This window comes from Echinops telfairi, unplaced genomic scaffold, assembly GCF_000313985.2.
Source record: "Echinops telfairi isolate 266 unplaced genomic scaffold, ASM31398v2 ScPeMD7_7424;HRSCAF=8462, whole genome shotgun sequence".
NCBI classification, from domain to species: Eukaryota; Metazoa; Chordata; class Mammalia; order Afrosoricida; family Tenrecidae; genus Echinops; species Echinops telfairi.
The window spans coordinates 82,565,271-82,584,933 of record NW_022111324.1 but is presented as its reverse complement, the minus strand read 5'-3'; the positions used below and the strand labels follow the sequence as shown (position 1 = coordinate 82,584,933).

General features: G+C 42.1%; 2 protein-coding genes across 2 annotated transcripts in view; one reads left to right on the top strand and one right to left on the bottom strand.

Annotated features, from left to right (window-relative positions):
- The window catches only part of MYLK4 (myosin light chain kinase family member 4), a 154,222-nt gene extending 134,980 nt beyond the window's left edge, over positions 1 to 19,242 (bottom strand). Inside the window, exon 1 of the mRNA XM_004700179.3 lies at positions 18,973 to 19,242. Coding sequence (XP_004700236.2) covers positions 18,973 to 19,028 — 56 coding nt within the window. The 5' untranslated portion in view covers positions 19,029 to 19,242. The remainder of the gene's footprint in view (positions 1 to 18,972) is intronic.
- WRNIP1 (WRN helicase interacting protein 1) overlaps positions 14,567 to 19,663 on the top strand; it is a 23,116-nt gene continuing 18,019 nt past the window's right edge. Inside the window, exons 1-3 of the mRNA XM_004699974.2 lie at positions 14,567 to 15,435; positions 17,305 to 17,496; positions 19,035 to 19,276. Coding sequence (XP_004700031.1) covers positions 14,626 to 15,435; positions 17,305 to 17,496; positions 19,035 to 19,276 — 1,244 coding nt within the window. The 5' untranslated portion in view covers positions 14,567 to 14,625. The remainder of the gene's footprint in view (positions 15,436 to 17,304; positions 17,497 to 19,034; positions 19,277 to 19,663) is intronic.

The following is a 19,663-nucleotide window of genomic DNA, read 5'->3' as shown; positions in this document are numbered from 1 at the left end:
AGGAGGCCCTCACCCAGTTTACGTAACTGGGCCCCCAAACCCCTGCCGGGGCAGCTGTCTTGGCCTTCCACTTTGTCTCTCATTCAACTCCAGATATAATTTAAAAATTTAAAAAGCAGAGGAGGGACCACAAACCCCTTTACAGGATCTGATAAAAACGGCCTTTACAGTCTTTAACGCCCGGGAGGAAGTGGCTGAATCACCCCAATAGTCAATTACAGCAAAAGGTGGCCCTGAAACCCAGGCTCTGGTAGTTGCCCTGAGGCCGGCAGGGGAGGGGCCGACAGATCCTTGCACAAAACAGGATGCAGCGCCGCTGGGGGCTTGTTTTAAGTGAGGTAAGGATGGGCATTGGGCCCGCCAATGCCCAAACCTCTGACCACCCACCAAGCTGTGCCAGGTGTGCCACCAAAAAGGGCACTGGAAGTCTGTCTGCTCGTGGGCTTCCCCCAGCTGCCTCAACAGCCAGCGTCAGCGAGCCACACCACAGTTCTTCTGACTGGTAAGCTTCTGGGGCTTGCTGAAGAAGACTGCACTGGGATACCCCAATAACCCTAGCCGAGCCCAGGGTCACCATCCAGATACGGGTAAGTCCACCTCTGTTTTATTGGACACGGAGCTACCTATTCTGTCCTCCCTTGCACTGTAATGGGGATTGATGGCATCTCCTCAACACTTAACAAACCCCTCTCTTGCCCTGTGTCTTAAACCAATACCCTTTTCCCATTAATTCCTAATAATCCCCTCATGTCCTGTTCCATTGCTCGGACGCGACATTTTACAATGCCTTAAAGCCTCCATTTCCCTAGTAGCTCAGCAGCTTCATGCTGCCCATCTCCTTTTTGCTGCTGTAGCCACACTGGGGCCAGACACTCCTCCCAGAGCAATATTCAGCCTCCAAAAAACCTCCACCAATTCCATGGGTACCTCCCTGGTGAGGACTGGGCAATTGATTTTAAGCACGTGCCTAAACATAAACATCTAAAATATTTGTTAACTTTGGTGGATACCTTTTCAGGGTGAATTAAAGCATTCCTTACCAGGCGGGAGACAGTAGGTGTTGTGGCGCAAACTCTCCTAAAATTTATAACCCCTAGGTTTGACCTTCCACACTCTATCCAGTCTGAAAATGGCCCAGTCTTTGTTTCCCAGTTGTCCCAACAGGTCTCAGTTGCCCTGGGAGTGAATTGGAAACTACATATTCCTGCCAACCTCTGGTGTTGGTTCTTGTAAAACGCTTTCACTCCACTCCCCCAATGTGGTCCCAACCCCTCCTTTGCTTCCTGTATGACCAAACCAAATCTAGCGGTTGCAGCACTAAATGGGTAAAAGAAAATGGAGGTTGCCCATGGAACTCCTGCGTGATGCGCAAATACCACATGTCTGGAAGGAAAGCGGAAACAAAAGTATCGTCTCACTGGTAACCATCATAATGGTACTTTTTGGATCAACATCCCTGACCCATGGGACACATGCTGGCAGAAAAGTGTCCAAGGAAAAATCTACCGGTATCTGGGTTCCTCTTACCCTTGTCAATCTATATCTATCTATCGTGCTTATGTACACACTGGTCTGGCCGACCAAGCCCAGCTGATTCAAAAAGCCCAAAAAGAACTTCAAGAACAGGTTACAGGGCAGAGGTCCAAGGAAAAACATTTTTCTTGGGTCACCATTATCCAAGAAGATACAGCCCTTCTTAGCAATTCCAACCTGATTAATCTTTCCTCGTTTCCTTTGTGCTGCCCTCCATAGGTCTCCTCTGGAACCAATACCTTTACCTCAACCATTCAACTACACGGAAAAATGGACGCCTTTCCACCAGTAATTGAAGTTCCCCTGTTCCACAACCCACTGCTAAAAAATGGCTGTTTTGCTATTCTGACCCAGAGCAAGTTTGTAACAACACTGCAAGTAACCTCACTTTCCCCCTCAATGCCCCCCCCAGGAGGATTCTTTTGGTGCAATGGAACCCTGGCAAAAAACCTTTCCTCTCCTTCCCCATCCCATCTATGTATGCCGGACACCCTGGATCCCCAACTAACTACGTACACAGTCCCTGAGATAAACCCTCTGCAAAATCCCTCCGATGGCACCACCAGACACACACGGGCAGTGTTCCTCCCTGTCATGGTTGGTTTAGTGGTAGCCTCTTCCCTGGTTGGCTCAGGAATGGGGGCAGGAGCCCTATCCCACTCTCTGAGCTCTTCACAAAGCTGGTCCTCCAAACTGCAAGCGGCAATTAAAAACACTGCATTATCTTTAAATCGCTTACAGCACCAAATAACATCCCTAACCCAAGTAGCCTTACAAAACAAAAAAGCCCTAGATCTTTTAATGGCCGATAAAAGGGGAACGTGTATATACCTGAATGAGGAGTATTGCTATTATGTTAATGAATCTGAGTTGGTGGAAACCAGTATAAACAAACTTTGTAAGTTGGAAAAAAAGCTATCTGGTCAGACCCCTGGCATCCAACAAGGAAGTTGGTGATCTAATCCATTCATTGGTTGGGTTGCTCCCTTAATAACCCCTCTTATAGCCATCTGCACTCTGATACTTCTGGCGCCCTGTTTGCTGAACTTTCTTCACAACCGAATGCAAGAAATTTCTCGTGTTGCCGTTAATCAAATGTTATTGCACCCTTACAGTCCTCTCCCACCTGAGCCAGACATTCCCAAACCGTAAGCCCCTCCCACGCCGTTCCAGTACCCGCAGGAAGTAGCCAGAAGAGTCGCCTCCCCTATCACCAAAGAGTTGGGAATTTATGGCTGGATCAATACTAGGCCGGCTTCTAGCAGCAAGTGACCTTGAATCTCCCACACACACCTGCGGAGCTGACCAGAGCAGGTTATGTAAAGCAGCTTTGCAAGGTTTTTTTTCTTTCTTTTACTCATGGTCTATTTTGCTCACAGACCATTTGGCTCAGTGCCCACTTTGTTCTCGGCCCACTGCTCTGCACTCAGCATGAATACACCCAGCACCAGGAAGACACCTTACATTCCAGAAACCCGGACATACCTGTATCTCCCAATCCCTGACTACTTTACCTTATATGGACTCAAGGCAGCCAAGTCACAGGTTCCCTGGCTATATAAACACCACTCTTGTAGTCTGGAGTGCGACTCCCTCAGCCCGGACACTGTGGACCATGGGACTTCTCCCAGGCTGGGTTTTTCTCCCCAATAAAACCTGTTTGCTCTAATTCAACTGATTTCATCTCTGGCGCCTCTCGACTACCTTACAATTTTCACAATGTTAAGTCCTCCAATCCATGAGTAGTGTATGCTTTTTCATTTCTCGAAGTCTCTTTTGGGTTCATGCTGTGGTTTTTATAGTTTTATTGTATAAATCTTTTATATTCCTGGTTAGATTTACTACCGGGTATTTTATCCTTTAGGAGGATGTTGTAAGTGGTCTTTATTTCTTGATTTCCTTTTTTGTAGTTTTCCTTTTCTGTATAGAAGAATTCTTGTGTTAGGCCAGGTTGATTATAGAAACAAATACAGGGACACTCATATATATGCAGGAGAAAGCTTTAGATCAAGAAGTAATTGTATATCAAGGAAACATCCCAGCCCAGTCCAGATCAGGTCCCTAAGTCCAACGCTAGTCTAAAAAAATCCCTCTTCGGACTCATGCAGCCACATACAATCAGCAGAATGCAGGACGATCACCAGTCAGTGGGTGCAGAGTTGTGTGGATCCAATGGTGATGTCTCTGGCCTCTCTCCCAGTGACTTGGCAGCAGGAAGGTGACTCAGAGAGAGAAAAAGGCCCACCTCCAGAGAGCCATTTATCTCGGTGGCACCTCCAAATGCATTCATCAAGCTGCAACCTGATGGACAGGCTGAATCCACCCCTACACCCAAGCTGACGCAAAACTATGTAACTACCACAATTCTACTCATTTTTGTATGTTGATCTCATACCTTCTCACTTTAATGAACCCTTCTATTCCGTTTAATAGCTTTCTTATATCTGTGGGATCCTCTATATTATGTATAGAATCATACTATCTATGAATAAACACATCTGCGTTTTACTTCTGCCTTACCTAGATCTTTATTTCCCTTTCTTACTTTATTGCTTTGGCTGGAATTTCCAGTACAATACTGAATAAGAAATATGATAACGAACAGCCTTGTCTCACTCCCAATCTCAAGGGGAATAATATTCCAGTCACTTTCCATTGAGAATAATGTTGGCTGTTGGGTTTGTATATATATCCTTAATTATGTTGAGGAATTTCTCTTCTATTACTATTTTGCTGACGGTTTTATCAGGAAAGGGTGCTAGATTTGATCAAGCATCTTTTCTGCATTAATTGAAGTGATGATGCAATTATTTTAATTTGTTTTATTTATGGGAATAATTGTGTTGATGACTTTTCTAATGTTGAACCATTCTTGTATTAATCCCACCTAATTATGATTTTTTTAAATATCTGTTAAATTCTGTTTACCTAGAATTTTGATGAGAATTTTTGTCTATATTCATAACTGACAACCATCTATACCTTGATTTTTTTTTTCTTTTCTTTCTTTTAAATTTTTGCCTGCTATTGGGGTCAGGGTTATGCTGTCTTCCTAGAGTAGATTAAGGAGTATTGCTACCTTTTCTTTGTTCTGGAATAGTTTGAGTAGAATTAGTGTCAGTTCTTTTCTAAATGTGGAACACAACTCTCCCCTAAAGCCAACTGGACCAGGGCTTTTTGTGTTGGGATGTTTCCTTTGTTGTTTTTTTAATGTTTTCAATCTCCTGTTATTAGTCTATTTAGTTGTTCTACCTCTTGTGTTAGTCTAGGGAGATCTTGTGATTTTAGAAATGTGTCCATTTCTTTTAGGTTTTCAAATTTGTTAGAGCATAATTTTCATAACATTCTGTAATAATCCTCTTTATCTTGGCTAGTTCTCTTAAAATGCACCCATTTTTATTTCTTATCTGTATCTTCTCTTTTTCCTCATTGTCAGTTTGACCAGTGGTTTGTCAATGTTATTGTCAAAGAATCTATCAAAGAATTCACTTTTAGATTTGTCAATCTTCCTTTTAAAAAATATTTCACAAGTTATTTTTTCTACTCTAATTGTTATTTCCTTTCTTCTCAGGTCTATGTACTGCTTTTTCTATTTGTTCAAGTTGTCAGGCTAAGTTATAGATTGGGATCTTTTATTTTATTTTGCTGTGTTTGCCTATTGCTATACATTTTCCTCTGAACATTGCCCTTGCTATGTCCCAAAGGTTTAGGAATATTCTGTTTAATTTTCATTTGATTCTAAAGGCTTTTTATTTTATTTTAATTTCTTCTGAGTAATATTTAAATAAGCTGTTGTTCAGTTTGTATTGTTTTCTTACCCTTTGGACTTGCTGTCTTTGATTTGGAGTTTTTTAGCATTATAATCAGAGAAGATACTTTGTATTGTATCCATATTTTTGTATCTCAGATTTGTTTTGTGACCTAAACTGTTGTCTAGGCTGGAGAATGATCTGTGTTTGTTGGGCAAAAATAAATATTGTACTGCTGTTGGGTGATGTGTTATTCTGCATATGTCTATAAGTTACTGTTTGCTGATTGTGTTATTTAGATCTTCTGTATCTTTATGAGTTTCTATTATCTGTACATTGTCACTGGTAGTGTGTTAAAGTCTCCTAATATTACTGTATAACTGTCCGTTTCTTTTTCGATCCTATTAGAATGTGTTTATGTATTTTGGAGTACTCTCATTGGATGCAGAAATATTTATCCTTGTGATATCTTCCTAATGGGTTTATCTTTTGATCACAATATAGGGTCCTTCTTTGTCTCCTATAGTGGATTTTGAAGTCTCTTTTGTCTGAAATTAATATTGTTATTCATGTTTTCTTTTGGTATTATTTGGTATGTTTTTTCCCCTTACCTTCGAATTTTAATTTGTTTGTTATGTCTTTGTATCTAACATGTGTCTCTTGTAGGTAACATATTAATGGGTCATTAAAAAAATTCATTCTTCCATTCTGTGTCTTTAATCCATCTATAGTCACTGTGATTTTAAAAAAAAATCATTTTATTGGGGGCTCATACCACTCTTAATCACAATCCATGCATGCATCCGTTGTGTCAAGCACATTTGTACATTTGTTGCCATCATCATTCTCAAAACATGTGCCTTCTACTTGAGCCCTTGGTATCAGCTCCTCATTCTTCCCTTCCTTCACAAACCCTTGATAATTTATAGATTATTATTATTTTTCATGTCTTACACTGTCCAGTGTCTCCCTTTACCCACTTTTCTGTTGCCCGTCCCCCAGGGAGGGGGTTATATGTACATCCTTGTGAACAGTTCCCCCTTTCTCCCCCACCTTCTCCTTACTGTCCTAATATCGCTACTCTCATTATTGGTGCTGAGGGGTTTATCTGTCCTGGATTCCCTGTGTTTCCAGCTCTTACCAGTACCAGTGTACATCCTCTAGTATAGCTGGATTTTTAAGGTAGAATTGGGAACATGATAGTAGGGGGTGGGGAGAATTAAAGAACTAGAGGAAAGTTTTAAGTTTCATTGGTGCCATATTGCACCCTGACTGGCACATCTCCTCCCCATGACCCTTCTGTAATAGGATGTCCCAGTTGCCTACAGATGGGCTTTGGGCCTCCACTCCACACTCCCCCTAATTCACAATGATATGAATTTTTGTTCTTTGATGCCTGATACCTGATCCCATCAACACCTCGTGATCACAAGGCGGGTGTGATTCTTCCATGTGGGTTTTGTTGCTTCTCAACTGGATAGCCACTTGTTTATCTTCAAGCCTTTAAGACTCCAGATGCTATATCTTTTGATAGCCGGACACATTCAGATTTCTTCACCACATTTGCTTATGCACACATTTGTCTTCAGCAATCGTTTCAGGAAGGTGAACATCATGGAATGCCAGTTTAAAAGAACAAAGTGTTCTTGCATTGAGGGAGTACTTGAATTGAGGCCCGATGTCCATCTGCTACCTCAATGCTAGACCTATAAATCTATAGAACTGTTGGTCTATTGTTTTCTTCTCCAGCTTGTTTATCCCATATCTAAATAGACTTGCAGAGATAATAATATGCACAAAAAACAAAACAGAGCATAACAAAGCAACAAAAGAAACAAAAAAGCAACGACAAAAAAAGAAAAGCTTGTATATAGTTCAAGGTCGGTTTGTTGACCTTTAGGAGTGTTTTCTGGTTGAGTCTGATGGGGTGCCACACCCTGGCCCCAAAGTCTATTTTTGGTATTCCCTGGGGACTTCATGGCTCTGTTCCCCTTGCTGTTCTTTTGCACACCCTTAGAGTCACTGATTACTGAAATGTATGGATGCATTGTTGTCATTTTATTGCCCTATATTTGTGTTTATATGTGAGATGTTGACAGTTTCTTTGCTCCTCTTAATTTTCTGTATGTTTTCTTTTTGTAAAGAGATTTTATTTTCCTACCAATCATTTGTGGTTTTGTATTACTGCCTTTTTAATTTAATTGTACTTTATTGTTGTAAATAGATTTATTACTCTTCTGTGTAGTTACCCTGAAGTTTATCTGAGTCCTGTTAAAATAGAAAGTCTACATTTCTTGAAATCATAATTGACTTCCTTTTCATATAAAAGTTCTATAACTATATAGAAAAAAGTTCTAAAACTTTATATGGAAAACTTCGTATAGAAAAATTTTATAAAGAAGAACTTATGGTTGGCAAGGGGGAAGGGGGAGAAAGAGGGAACCTATCACAAGTTTGGGTATATAGACCTGCCCAAAGGAACAAATAACAGAAATGTGGGTGAAGGGAGACAAAGGACAGTGTAAGATAGGAAATAATAATAAAACTATATAACTGATCGAGGATTCACGAGGGTGGGAAAGCCGCAGAGGGAAGGAAAAATGAGGAGCTTATACCAAGGGCTCAAGTAGAAAATGTTTTGGAAATGATGATGGCAACATATGTACAAATATGCTTGATACCATTGATGTAAGAGAGGGGCAATGGAGGACGATGTAAGATATGAAAATAATAATCTATAACTTATCAAGGGTTCATGAGGGAAGATGGGGGAGGGGGAAGAAATTGGGAGCTGATTTCAGGGGCTCAAGTGGGAAGAGAATGCTTTGCAAATGATGGCAGCATATGTGCAAATGTGTTTGACATACTGATGAATGTATGGATTGTGATCAGAGATCAATGAAAGTATTTAATTAAAAAAAGAAAAGAAAAACTTTGTATAGAAAAGTTCTATAACTATAAAGCTGCAGCATTTTCAACTAAATTTCTGAGGCTCCCTATTCTTTTTTGTTTCTTTTTCTGAGGGGGCAGCAGTATATGGTGTTATGATGTGAGCTTATCTCAGGTCTGAGATCATGGCTCTTTATCGAAAGAACTACCTTAGCATTTCTGGAAAGTCTGGTCTGGCTTTTACAGAAGATCTCCTTATGTGAGAATAATTGGTCTTTCCATTGTTTTAAAGAGACAATTTTGTTAGATATATGATTCTTGTTGGCAATTCTTTGTTTTCAAATGTTATATATTATTCCAATGCCTTCTTGCTTAATGGTTGATGAAAAGTCAGCATTTATCTTGTTGATTTCCCTTTTTAAGTGATATTTCTCCTTGTCTAACCTAAGCTCCTTTCAGAATTGGAAATGATGATGGCAACATATGTACAAATATGCTTGATATAATCAATATATGAAATGTTATGAGTTGTAAGAGACCCCAATACAATGATTTTTAAAATTTATTGGAAAGGAAGAGGCAAACGCATCCATTAAAAACATAGTAGAAAAATAAAACATATTAGAACGAGGAGTTCACATAAGGCCAATATTAAATTTATTAAAAAAACAATGCATTTATCACATACCAATCAGGACCAGTAAGAAAACAGAGTAATAGAATAAAATATAAAATTTATCAAAATAAATGTATTAAGGTTGGGGAGGTGGAAGAGGGAGAAATGGGGAACCCATCAGAAGGTTGGATTTATAGCCCTGCCCACCCCCAAGGGAATGAATAACAAAACATGTAGGTGAAAGGAGACAATAGACAGTGTAAGATATGAAATAATAACAATATATAATTGATCAAGGATACACGAGGGTGAGGGAGGGGGGAACAAAAGAGGAGCTTATACCAGGGGCTCAAGTAGAAAATGTTTTGGAAATGATGATGGCAGTATATGTACAAATATGCTTGATATAATCGATGTATGGAATGTTGCAAGAGCTGTAAGCTCCCCCAATAAAATGATTTTTTTAAAGAAAGAAATGTGACAGATTCCTGAGAAATTATATTGAGAAAATCAGCAAAAGCAAGAAACCCTGGAGGAGGAACAAGAAGAGAAAACCACAGAAAATAAACTTTAGGACGGCGACTCAGGCAGGCACAGCTTATGCATCAAGGTAGAAATAACTAGACTGAAACCACCCCATGCATTTGGAGGATAGATTTGCGTTAGTGAGGGTGCAAGATGATGCCAGGAGGTTTGGTTTTATTAGGAGGCAGCAGCTAGGCCCTACACCCTGCAGCCAGCAGGATGAGACAGACTCTAGTTATGTTCGTGTGCGGGTCAACTTGAGTCATACATTGAATATATTCTCGCACTCCGACTCTGGGAAAGGATGAGAGAGGAGATAACTCCACAACTCAAAGCAAACTACCAATGTTTGCCTGTTAAAACTAACTGAGCAATAAAATTTTAACCCCCGCAAAAGTAAGCCTATTTTATAGTAACCTAATTTCCTCTGACTTTGTTATATAGTTTACTAGTATTTATGCCAATTCCAGAGGAAGTTTAATTTGGTTAAAACTCACTGCCATCAAGTTAATTCCAACTCATATCAGACCTATAAGGCAGAGTAAATCTGCCCACGTGGATTTCTAAAACTCTCTTTATTTTTTTCTTAAATAATATTTTTATTGCCATATCTTACTCATTCCAACATATACCTTCCCTTCCCATGCAGTTCTGTTGTTCAATCCCATCAGTTGGGGCTAGACAATCATCAGTGCTAGCAATTCTCTATCCACTTCCTGTACCCTTCGTGAACCCTTACAGTGTATTTGAGAGGTCATTTATCTTGCCTATCATGTACCGAGTGATCTTAAATAAATGAACATGCACAAGTCTAACATGACCGGTGATATATATCATGTATGGACCCTAATAACAACAGGAGAAAATCTTAAAGAAATAGAGGATAGTTATGTGCTTCTCAGTGCCACATTATCCTCCGTTCTGAGAGGCCCTCCTAAGAGGGACTGTCCCCGTCTTGCTGGTGGACTTTGGGTCTCCACTACATCCAGTCCCTTACATATCAATTTGGATGCGTTTCTTTTTTTAACTGTGATACCTCTTCCCGATGACACTTCATAATCACACAGGCTGGTGTTCTTTTTCCATTTGGACTTTGTTGCTTTGTTGCGAGATGGCTTGTGTAACTCCAAGCCTTTAAGACCCCAGAAGTTTAGCTTTGGGTAGCCAGGCACCATCAGCTCTCTTTACCACATTTGCTTATGTACCCATTTTGTCTTCAGCAATCATGTCAGGGAGGTGGGTATCATACAGAGCCACATTATTAGAACAAACCATTCTTGTACAAAAACTCTAACTCTTTACGGGAGTAGAAAGCCTCATCTTTTTCCTGCAGAGTAGCTGGTGGTTTTGAACTGCTGACCTTGTGGTTAGCAGCCCAACGTGTAACCAAAAGCAAAATTAAAGGAGGGCCTTTTAAGAGTTTTTATTACTGGGGTCAATTTATTTATTTCCCTAGAGAAGTTCTGGTGGCACAGTGGTTAAGCACTTCGGCTGCTAACCAAAAGATTGGTTAGTTGAGCCCATCTGTTGTTCTGTAGGAGAAAGAGGAGGCAATCTGCTCCCATATAGATAGAGAGCCTTGAAAACCAAGTGGAGCCCTTCAATTTTTCCTCTGTGGAAGCTTAGGGTAGAATCCAAGTCAGAATCAGCTAGAGAGCAATGTTTCTCAAATTTATTTCCCTTCCAACACCATCTAGTGGAGAAAACCTTGAATTTCAGACAGAATGAGGAGGGATTCTGGTACCAGGCACTATACTAACTTTTACACTGCTTGTTATTGTTGTTGTTCAATGTCATTGAGTTGGGTTCTGATGCCCAGTGAACCTATGTACAATAGGAAAAAACGCTGCCAGGTCCTGGGCCACTCTCACAATTAGTGCTATGTTGGAGGCCCTTGTTGCAGCCACTGTTCACTTAGTTCTCCCAACAGAACTGAAGTAAGCCTTATTACTTCTCTTTTAATATTGGAAACTGAATATAAGCTTCAGCAGTGGTCAACTCAAAATCAAATTCTTGAAGTTCAATTCTAGTTCCATTTCTCCACTACAGCATGTCTTGGGCTGAGTTCTCTAGAGTAGCAAAACCAGTGGAGTGCACATATGCATATATACATATAGATTTATATCAAATACAGTGGTGAAACTAGGCTATTTGCATATAAACAGAAATTTTAAAATTTGTATAAACCAGAGCAATCATATAAGAAATACGAGAGAGTTCTTTGAGAACAACCTGAGATTAGCACAGGAGACACCACTCAGAAATCAGTCAAGAACAGATAAGAGCTCATGACACACGGAACCCAGGGACAGGAATAGGAGTAGTGATACCAGGAGGGTAGGGGGAAGTTGGGGAGAGACTGGGAGGAAGGGGGAACTGATAGCTGTGATTGACACATAACCACCACCACCCCAGGGGGACAAGAACAGCGGAAACCATGGGGGGAGACAGCAGTCGGTGTAAGATATGAAAATAATAATTTATAATTTATCAAGGAGTCATGAGGACGGAAGGGAGAAGGAGGGGGGAAAGAGGAGCTGATATCAAGGGCTCAAATAGAAAGCAAATGTTTAGAAAATAATGATGGCAACATATGTACAAATATGCTTGATACAATTGATGTATGGATAGTTTTAAGAGGCCCCAATAAAATGATCTTTTAATTAAAAAAAAAAAAGAAGTCAACCTAGATATGAAACTTAAAACTCACGCCATCAAGACAATGCTGATTCAAAATGACCCCCTCTGTTTCCAAGACTATAGGAGTAGAAAGCCCAGTCTTTCTCCCAAGCTGCTGCTGGTGATTTTGAACTGCCCATCGTATGGATCACAGCCCAGTTTGTAATCACTATACCACCAGGACTTCACATAGAAGTACCCAATGTAAAAAATACAAGACTGAAAATCAATTTGTAATGAAGACAATTATGAAGTGAAAGAGGAAACAGTGTGGTTATAGAACTTCCAAATGTTGAGAAATTCAAGTAGATTTCAAGATCTTGTGCAAAGAGGAAAGCAGTACACAATGAGAGGGGTTGAATGATGGAAGCTGAGAAAGACACGAGGAATGCAAACATGAAAGGCAACAGGTAAATATTACTTTCTAGACCAGTGGTTCTCAACATTCCTAATGCCGCAACCCTTAAATGCAGTTCCTCATGTTATGGTGACCTCCCAACCACAAAATTATTTTTGTTGCTACTTCATAACTGTAATTTTGCTAGTTATGAATCGGGTGGCCCCTGTGAAAGGGTCATTCGACCCCCAAAGGGGTTGTGACACACAGGTTGAGAACCGCTGATCTAGCCAATCCTGCAATAATGGTGATCTACAAGTGGAGAGACACTTAGGTTGTGCGGGTGTTGGAGGGAGAGTGTATACGAGGGAGCGCCCCCCCAAAAATGAAATTTATTTTTTCAAAGCTATGTATGTATATTTATTATTTTACAAAGGGAGTACTTGAGGCCCAATGTCTATCTGCAACCTTAATTTTTAACATACAGATATAAGTACATAGATCTATTCCCCTCTCGTTATATATGTATTTACATATGTACATGCCTGTATTTAGACCTCTATAAATGTCCTTTGCCTTCTGGTCCTTTCCTCTATTTCCTTTTACCTTCCTCTTGTCCCACCATCATGTTCGACCTTCATTCGGGTTTAGTAATTCCTCGTTGCTGTATTGCCCTTAATTAAGCCCCACTAAAGGCTTACTTTTTAAAAAGACATTGAAGCAACTTGACATTATTTAAAAATGCATGTGTGAAGATTAATCCCATGTCTATATATAAATGTTTAAATTTAATATATTTCCATATTTAGTAGCATTTTTCTTTAAAACTTGTTTTGAGGGATGCCCTATACCCTTTTTTTCTTTTAAAAAAGGTACTTGTTGAACTATATTTTAAAAAAACCCTCTGATAGTCACTCAGAGGGATATATAAAGTTCCGGACCCACCATTTTTTTAATACAATTTCAAACTATATGGTGGTTAAAAATGAATGTTTTACTCATTAAAAAAAAAAAAAAGCTTTTATATTAGTCATTATTTTTAGTCTGTTTTTCGTTAAAAAAAAAAAAGCTCAGCTGTTAAAAACATTGGGTTTCTCTCTTCTTAAAACTGCTAGGTTGAAACTCATACCTGACAGCCTGTACTAAAAATGTACCTCCTGAACTCCTTCTTTCATTTCATTCTTCTTTTGGGATCATTCTTCATTTTTGATAGTTAACTGATATGAAAAGTCTCATAAAATCGGTAAATATTTCAGATAACTTGCAACCTGATTCTCTCGCACCTATTAAATAAAATTCCATTTTTGTCAATTTTCAGAATAATCTTCATCCTTCCTCAGTTCATTTTCCTCCTCCTGCATAAAAAAAATATATTTTAATCAAATCTTCTGAAGCAGAGACTTCCAGAAAATAAATACTGCTAGATTCAAACTTGTCAGTGTTTTGTTTCCATTGGATTTTTTTTTTTTTTCGATTTAAGGTGGATTTTTCGTGGTCACTTTTTGTCGGTTGCATAACATCATTTCGCTGCCATGGAACACATATGCCTTACTGTAGCTACAACTCTAAATGAATCAAGTATTTTAAATATTTTGCTATTATCTAAAAGATTAAGAGGCAGAAAAAAAATCAGAAATCTCAATAACCTCATTTGCAATTCTTTGACCACTACTAAGGGGGATGTTCTTTTCATATGCTTGGTAATTCGTTGTTTTTTTCTCTCTCTTAAAATCCTTCGTTCAGTTTCCATTAAAGCGTTTCTTCACATTTCTCTTCAGATAATCTGCTACAGGAATCCACTCTGAAACTGAACGTGTAAAGCCATCCTCTAACGGCGAGCGAGGCCAACTGGCACATCTGAACAGACTTTTCTTCAGTTATGGTTATGGGGGCTTCGAAAGACAGGAGGGGCTTCAGGCCCACCACCTCGACGTTAACTGAGAGTGTAATATATAATTCCTTGCTTACAGCTGCCCCGCAAGCCCCGGTCCTGCACAAAGGAAGCACGGAAACCGGAAGTGGCGGACACGGAGTCGGAAGAGGAGGTGCACGCTCCGGAAGTGGACCATTCGGCGGCCTCGGCCGGCTGCCGCGGACTACACTTCCCAGAGGGCCGCTGGCGGCGCCTCCGGCGGGGGCCGAGGGCGGGCCGACGCGGCAGCTCCGGATGTGCGGCACGAGACGCGCCCTCCCCCGGCCCGCGCTCGTCCTGCCACCTCCCCGAGGGTCGCGCGGCGCGGGGCCTAAGCGGCAGGGTTCGTGAGGCCTGCGCGTGAGCAGGGGCTGCCGCGGCCGCGATGGAGGTGAGCAGGCCGGAGGACGACCCCTTCCTGTCGCAGCTGCACCAGGTGCAGTGCCCCGTGTGTCAGCAGATGATGCCAGCCGCGCACATCAACTCGCACCTGGACCGCTGCCTGCTGCTGCACCCCGCCGGACACGCGGAGCCCGCGGCCGGGCCGCACGGCGCCGGGGACCCGGCCAAGGGCCCGTCGCCGCCGCGCTCCAAGAGGCGGCGTCTGTCGGAGAGCTCCGCGCTGAAGCAGCCCGCCACCCCGACGGCGGCCGAGAGCAGCGAGGGCGAGGGCGAGGAGGGCGACGACGGCGGCGAGACCGAGAGCCGGGAGAGCTACGACGCGCCGCCCACGCCCAGCGGCGCCCGCCTCATCCCCGACTTCCCGGTGGCCCGGGCCGGCAGCCCGGGGAGGAAGGGGTCCGGCAAGAGGCCGGCGGCCGCGGCCGCCGCGGCGGGGAGCGCCTCTCCCCGGAGCTGGGACGAGGCGGAGGCGCAGGAGGAGGAGGAGGCGGTGGGCGACGGCGACGCGGACGGAGACGGCGAGGACGAGCAGGGCCCCTGGGATCCCGACGCTGTCGACGCCGCAGCCTTCGGGGGCAACGGCGGGGGGCGGCCGCACCCCCGGGCCCTGGCCGCCGAGGAGATCCGGCAGATGCTGGAGGGCAAGCCGCTGGCTGATAAGATGCGCCCTGAAGCGCTGCAGGACTACGTCGGGCAAAGCAGGGCTGTGGGCCAGGAGACCCTCCTGCGGTCCCTCCTGGAGACCAACGAGATCCCCTCCCTCATCATTTGGGGGCCGCCCGGCTGTGGCAAGGTGAGTGCCGCCTGGGCAGAAGGGTTCCCGGCTCTAAACCGCTTACCAGTACTTCCCTGGAGAACGAGGGAATGCATCCAAGCTCTAAACCTCTTACCACCACACCCCTGGAGAACGAGGGAATGCATCCACCAGTCGAAGGGGTTTGGGTTCGTAAAAGGTGACATGTTAACTCCCAGAGAGTCTACTGGACGCTCCTGGATATTCAGGCCTAAGACTGCTGGGGCAATGCTTGGCCCACAGGTGGGGAGTCTCATGTGTTCCAGAAAGGCACGCACCCCACCCTTCCTTAAGCACTCCCTGCCCTCCAGTCTTCCTTGGTTCATAGGCACCCTGTAGGACCCAGTAGAATGGCCCGTGTGGGTTTCCGAGGCTGTCAGTCTTTAGTATCTTTCTCCCGCCAAGCAGCGGCTGGTGGGTGTGAACCTCTGGCTTACCCAACCCACTATGCCACCAGAGCACCTTGAGGCTTAAGTAAGATAAATGTCAATAAATTCACATTTCTAAAGGAAGAATATATGGACTCTTGGTTTTGACTCATCTTTATGTTCCACTGCCCCACACCGTGACATTTAGCGACCCCCATTTTCAAGGAAACAACATCCTGCAAAAATGGCAAAGGGACATTTGTATGTTTTGTATATATAGGTTCTGCTTTAAATAAAGTACTTTTAAAAATTATTATTTCAATGCAGTGTTTCTTCCTCTTCCTTTGGCCATTAGCTTATTTTAAAAGTCTGATTTATTTATCCTTGAGAATATATTCACTTAATCGGACTACAAAGAAGCTCCCTTCCTTCTGAAGTCAATTTCAGCTGCCATTCCAATACCTCTTCTCATAATGCTTTCTACTTTGGGGGGTGTGGGGGTGGAGGGGGGTGTCAATGCATTTTGTGCATAGTATAGTTAGAAATTTGCACAAACCTACAGTAAGTTAATCAGGATTTATTCCTATCATTAATCTTCCCTTGGAGTTTCCTTCTTTACTACAGAATCACTTTAACTTCTGACAAGGACCTCTGGTGGCATAGTGCTTACTAGTTGGACTGTGATCCACAAGAGCCAATCCTGGAGAGAAAGACAGGGCTTTTTCCTCCCATAAAGAATTACAGTCTCAGAAATTCACAGGGCAGTTCTACCCTACCCATTAGGGTCACTGAGTCAGCATCAACTTAATGGCAGTGAGCCCAAGCTGAGCTGACAATGGTAATGATATTTACAATGACATGCGCAATGCATTCTTTGGTTCTCATTTGTTTTTGGTAAACATGAGCAGAATGCTGTTCATTCATTTACTTCATCATTCAGAATGGTAGACATTCAGAATGGCCATGCTCTCATCTTAAATGTTGGATAGCTGTCATTGGTCTTTCAACTTAGAGGGGCATTTATGATGTGGGTGGGGAAGGGCGGGGCGTGTGAAGCTACACCAGTGAGCTTCCAGTTTGTTTTGATTATGTGCAGGGAAGGCAGTTGGTTTCCTTCAGCAGTAATGCTTTCTCAGGTGTGGGAGGGAGAATTTTCACTTTAGTGAGAGATCATAGCTGTCATTCAGATTGCTAAATCAAGACAGCTGTTCTTTTTATTGGAATTCCAAAGATCTTAAAAGTCCTAAGAAAAGGTCTCAAAGGGGGTTACATACAAAAGAGAGAGAGTCCAAATTAATTTAAGATTTAGCTCCTTTCCTGTTTTTTGCCCTTGATTTTCAAAAGCATGTGGTGGTATTGCAGATTGTATCTCGCTGCTAAGCATTCTTCAGATTTCAGGTTACTGCTTAAATAATGCTGTTCTCCCTGTGATGTTACTCATGGGTGCTGCTTCCTCTGTGTCAGATCAGTTCCCTAAGCTCTTATTTGTTGTCTATCCTAGACCACTCTGGCCCACATCATCGCAAACAACAGCAAGAAGCATAGCATAAGGTTTGTGACACTGTCTGCAACAAATGCCAAGACCAACGATGTGCGAGATGTCATCAAGCAAGCTCAAAATGAAAAGAGCTTTTTCAAAAGGAAAACTATCCTTTTTATTGATGAGATTCATCGGTTTAACAAATCTCAGCAGGTATATTAATTTTCTTCTACCTTTGGCCACGGTGAACATCAAATAAATGTGTAATCACTTTGAAAATTATTAATCCCTGTACTCGTGCTAGAAGTTATCATCATTAACTTTGTCTGCAAAGACAGGCTTGTCACACTGCTTTGAGCTTGTTTTCCTTACGTGTGTGTATGACCAAGTATGTGTGAGTATATTACATATATGTATCTTATTTCCCACCCCACCCTCTGTGTTTGACTACTGAAATGGTTGATATTTCCAGTTTTGTTGAAGTGTGATCGAGTCTGCGTCAGCTCATGGAACTGTCCCATGCGCTTTCTTCGGTTAGAAACGTAGCAGAGCAGATTGCCAGGCTTTTTCTATTGAGGAGCCACTGGGTAGGTTTGCACCTCCAGTTTTGGGGTTCGCAGCCAAGCACTTAACCATTGTACTACCAGGGCCCCACCCATTTTTAAGGGAACTTATTTGTAGCCCCAAGTGAATATTTTCACTTAATCTTAACATCATTATATGAATATGTTCTCTTTCTCCCTTATAAAATGTTATTTTTTATTTGAAAAACTAGTATGTTTTCTGTAGCTCTAGGCTCTTATCAAAGTGAATGTTACACGAGCCAGTAATACCGGTTTATTTATTTTGCTTTCTGAAACAATAAAGCTGACTGCTGTCAAGCCCCTTTCCCATGCACAGTGACCCTCTGTAGGGTTTAGGAGCCTCTGATCTTTATAGGAGCAGACAGCCTCATCTTTCTCCCATAGAGCTTGAATTGCCTGCCCTGCAGTTGTCAGTCCAACACTTGCCGAACAGTTCAAGGGGTTCCTTATGAAATAAAAATAGACGTAATTTGTTAAAACAAAGCCCCTCTTGGATTCTTCCTAAGTAGACATTGAAATCTTTTCCAGCTATACTTTTATCTATGATATTTATATTTTTTGTTGCAATTTTATAATCATATAGAAATATTTCACAAAATCCCAATAAGCATTTTTCCTTCTTTGAATCTCTTTGAACAAACAGACCCTTTATCATTCTGACTGGAAGTTTGCACTGTAGGTTTCATATCGGGCCACTGACTCATTCCCCTTAAGACAGCATCATAATTGTAGGTTTGTTAGAATAACAGTGATTAAGTAGTTTGTAGTAGAAAGTGGCTTTAGAAATGGGGATTCATGTTCTCGTATTTTCTCACTGTCTTCTGGCCTGCTTTATTTAAGTTATGTGCCAGTTCAGCTTTGGGACAGAAGATGGTTCCCTATGAGAGAAATCATTTTTGTTGAAACTAAATTCGAATTACCTTCAGCACTGTTAGCTTCCCAGCAGGCGTCCCAACTGAAACCCTCTTACAGAAGATGTTTGGCCTTAAACAAAAGCAAGGGCTGCACTCCAAATGTTGGACTCATATTCCAAGATTATAAGTCTGTACTTCCTCAACTGGAAAGAGAGAAATTAGGAAAAGGAAGAAGTTGATAGCCAACTTACATAGAGTTCTGTAGGTGGTTATTAACTGCAATCAATTTCTTCTGTTTTCCTCCCATGATCAGGACACTTTCCTTCCTCACGTGGAATGTGGGACGATTACTCTGATCGGGGCCACCACAGAAAATCCTTCCTTCCAGGTCAACGCTGCTCTTCTGAGCCGCTGTCGGGTGATTGTTCTTGAGAAACTTCCAGTAGAGGCAATGGTGACTATTTTAATTCGAGCGATCAACTCCCTGGGAATCCATGTCCTAGACTCTAGCCGGCCCACTGACCCTCTCAGCCACAGCAGCAACAGCTCTTCTGAGTAAGTCGATGATTATGCAGTATCGTGAGGGGCGCGCTGCCCAGAGAATGTCCTGGCCAGGAGCCAGGAGAAGCTGAATAAAGAGAGGGTGGGGACAGGGAGGAGAAAATGTTGATCTCTCCATAATAAAAATAAAAAGGCAAGTGCCAAAGTGTACCAGCAAGCATAGGAGTACAGATATTCCTTTTAACTTAAAGATGCGGTTTTATAGTTTGGGCCTGGAATGAGTGTGTCTATACTTCTTTGATCTTTAGTAGTGCTCTGCCTGATATCTTGGTTCCCAAATGTTTGCTTTTGTACTTGGGGATTTGGTTCTTGGCAATCTTTTGGGATTTGAACTCTGATTCCAATTTATTTTTTTTCTTATTGTTTACTGCTTTAAAAAAA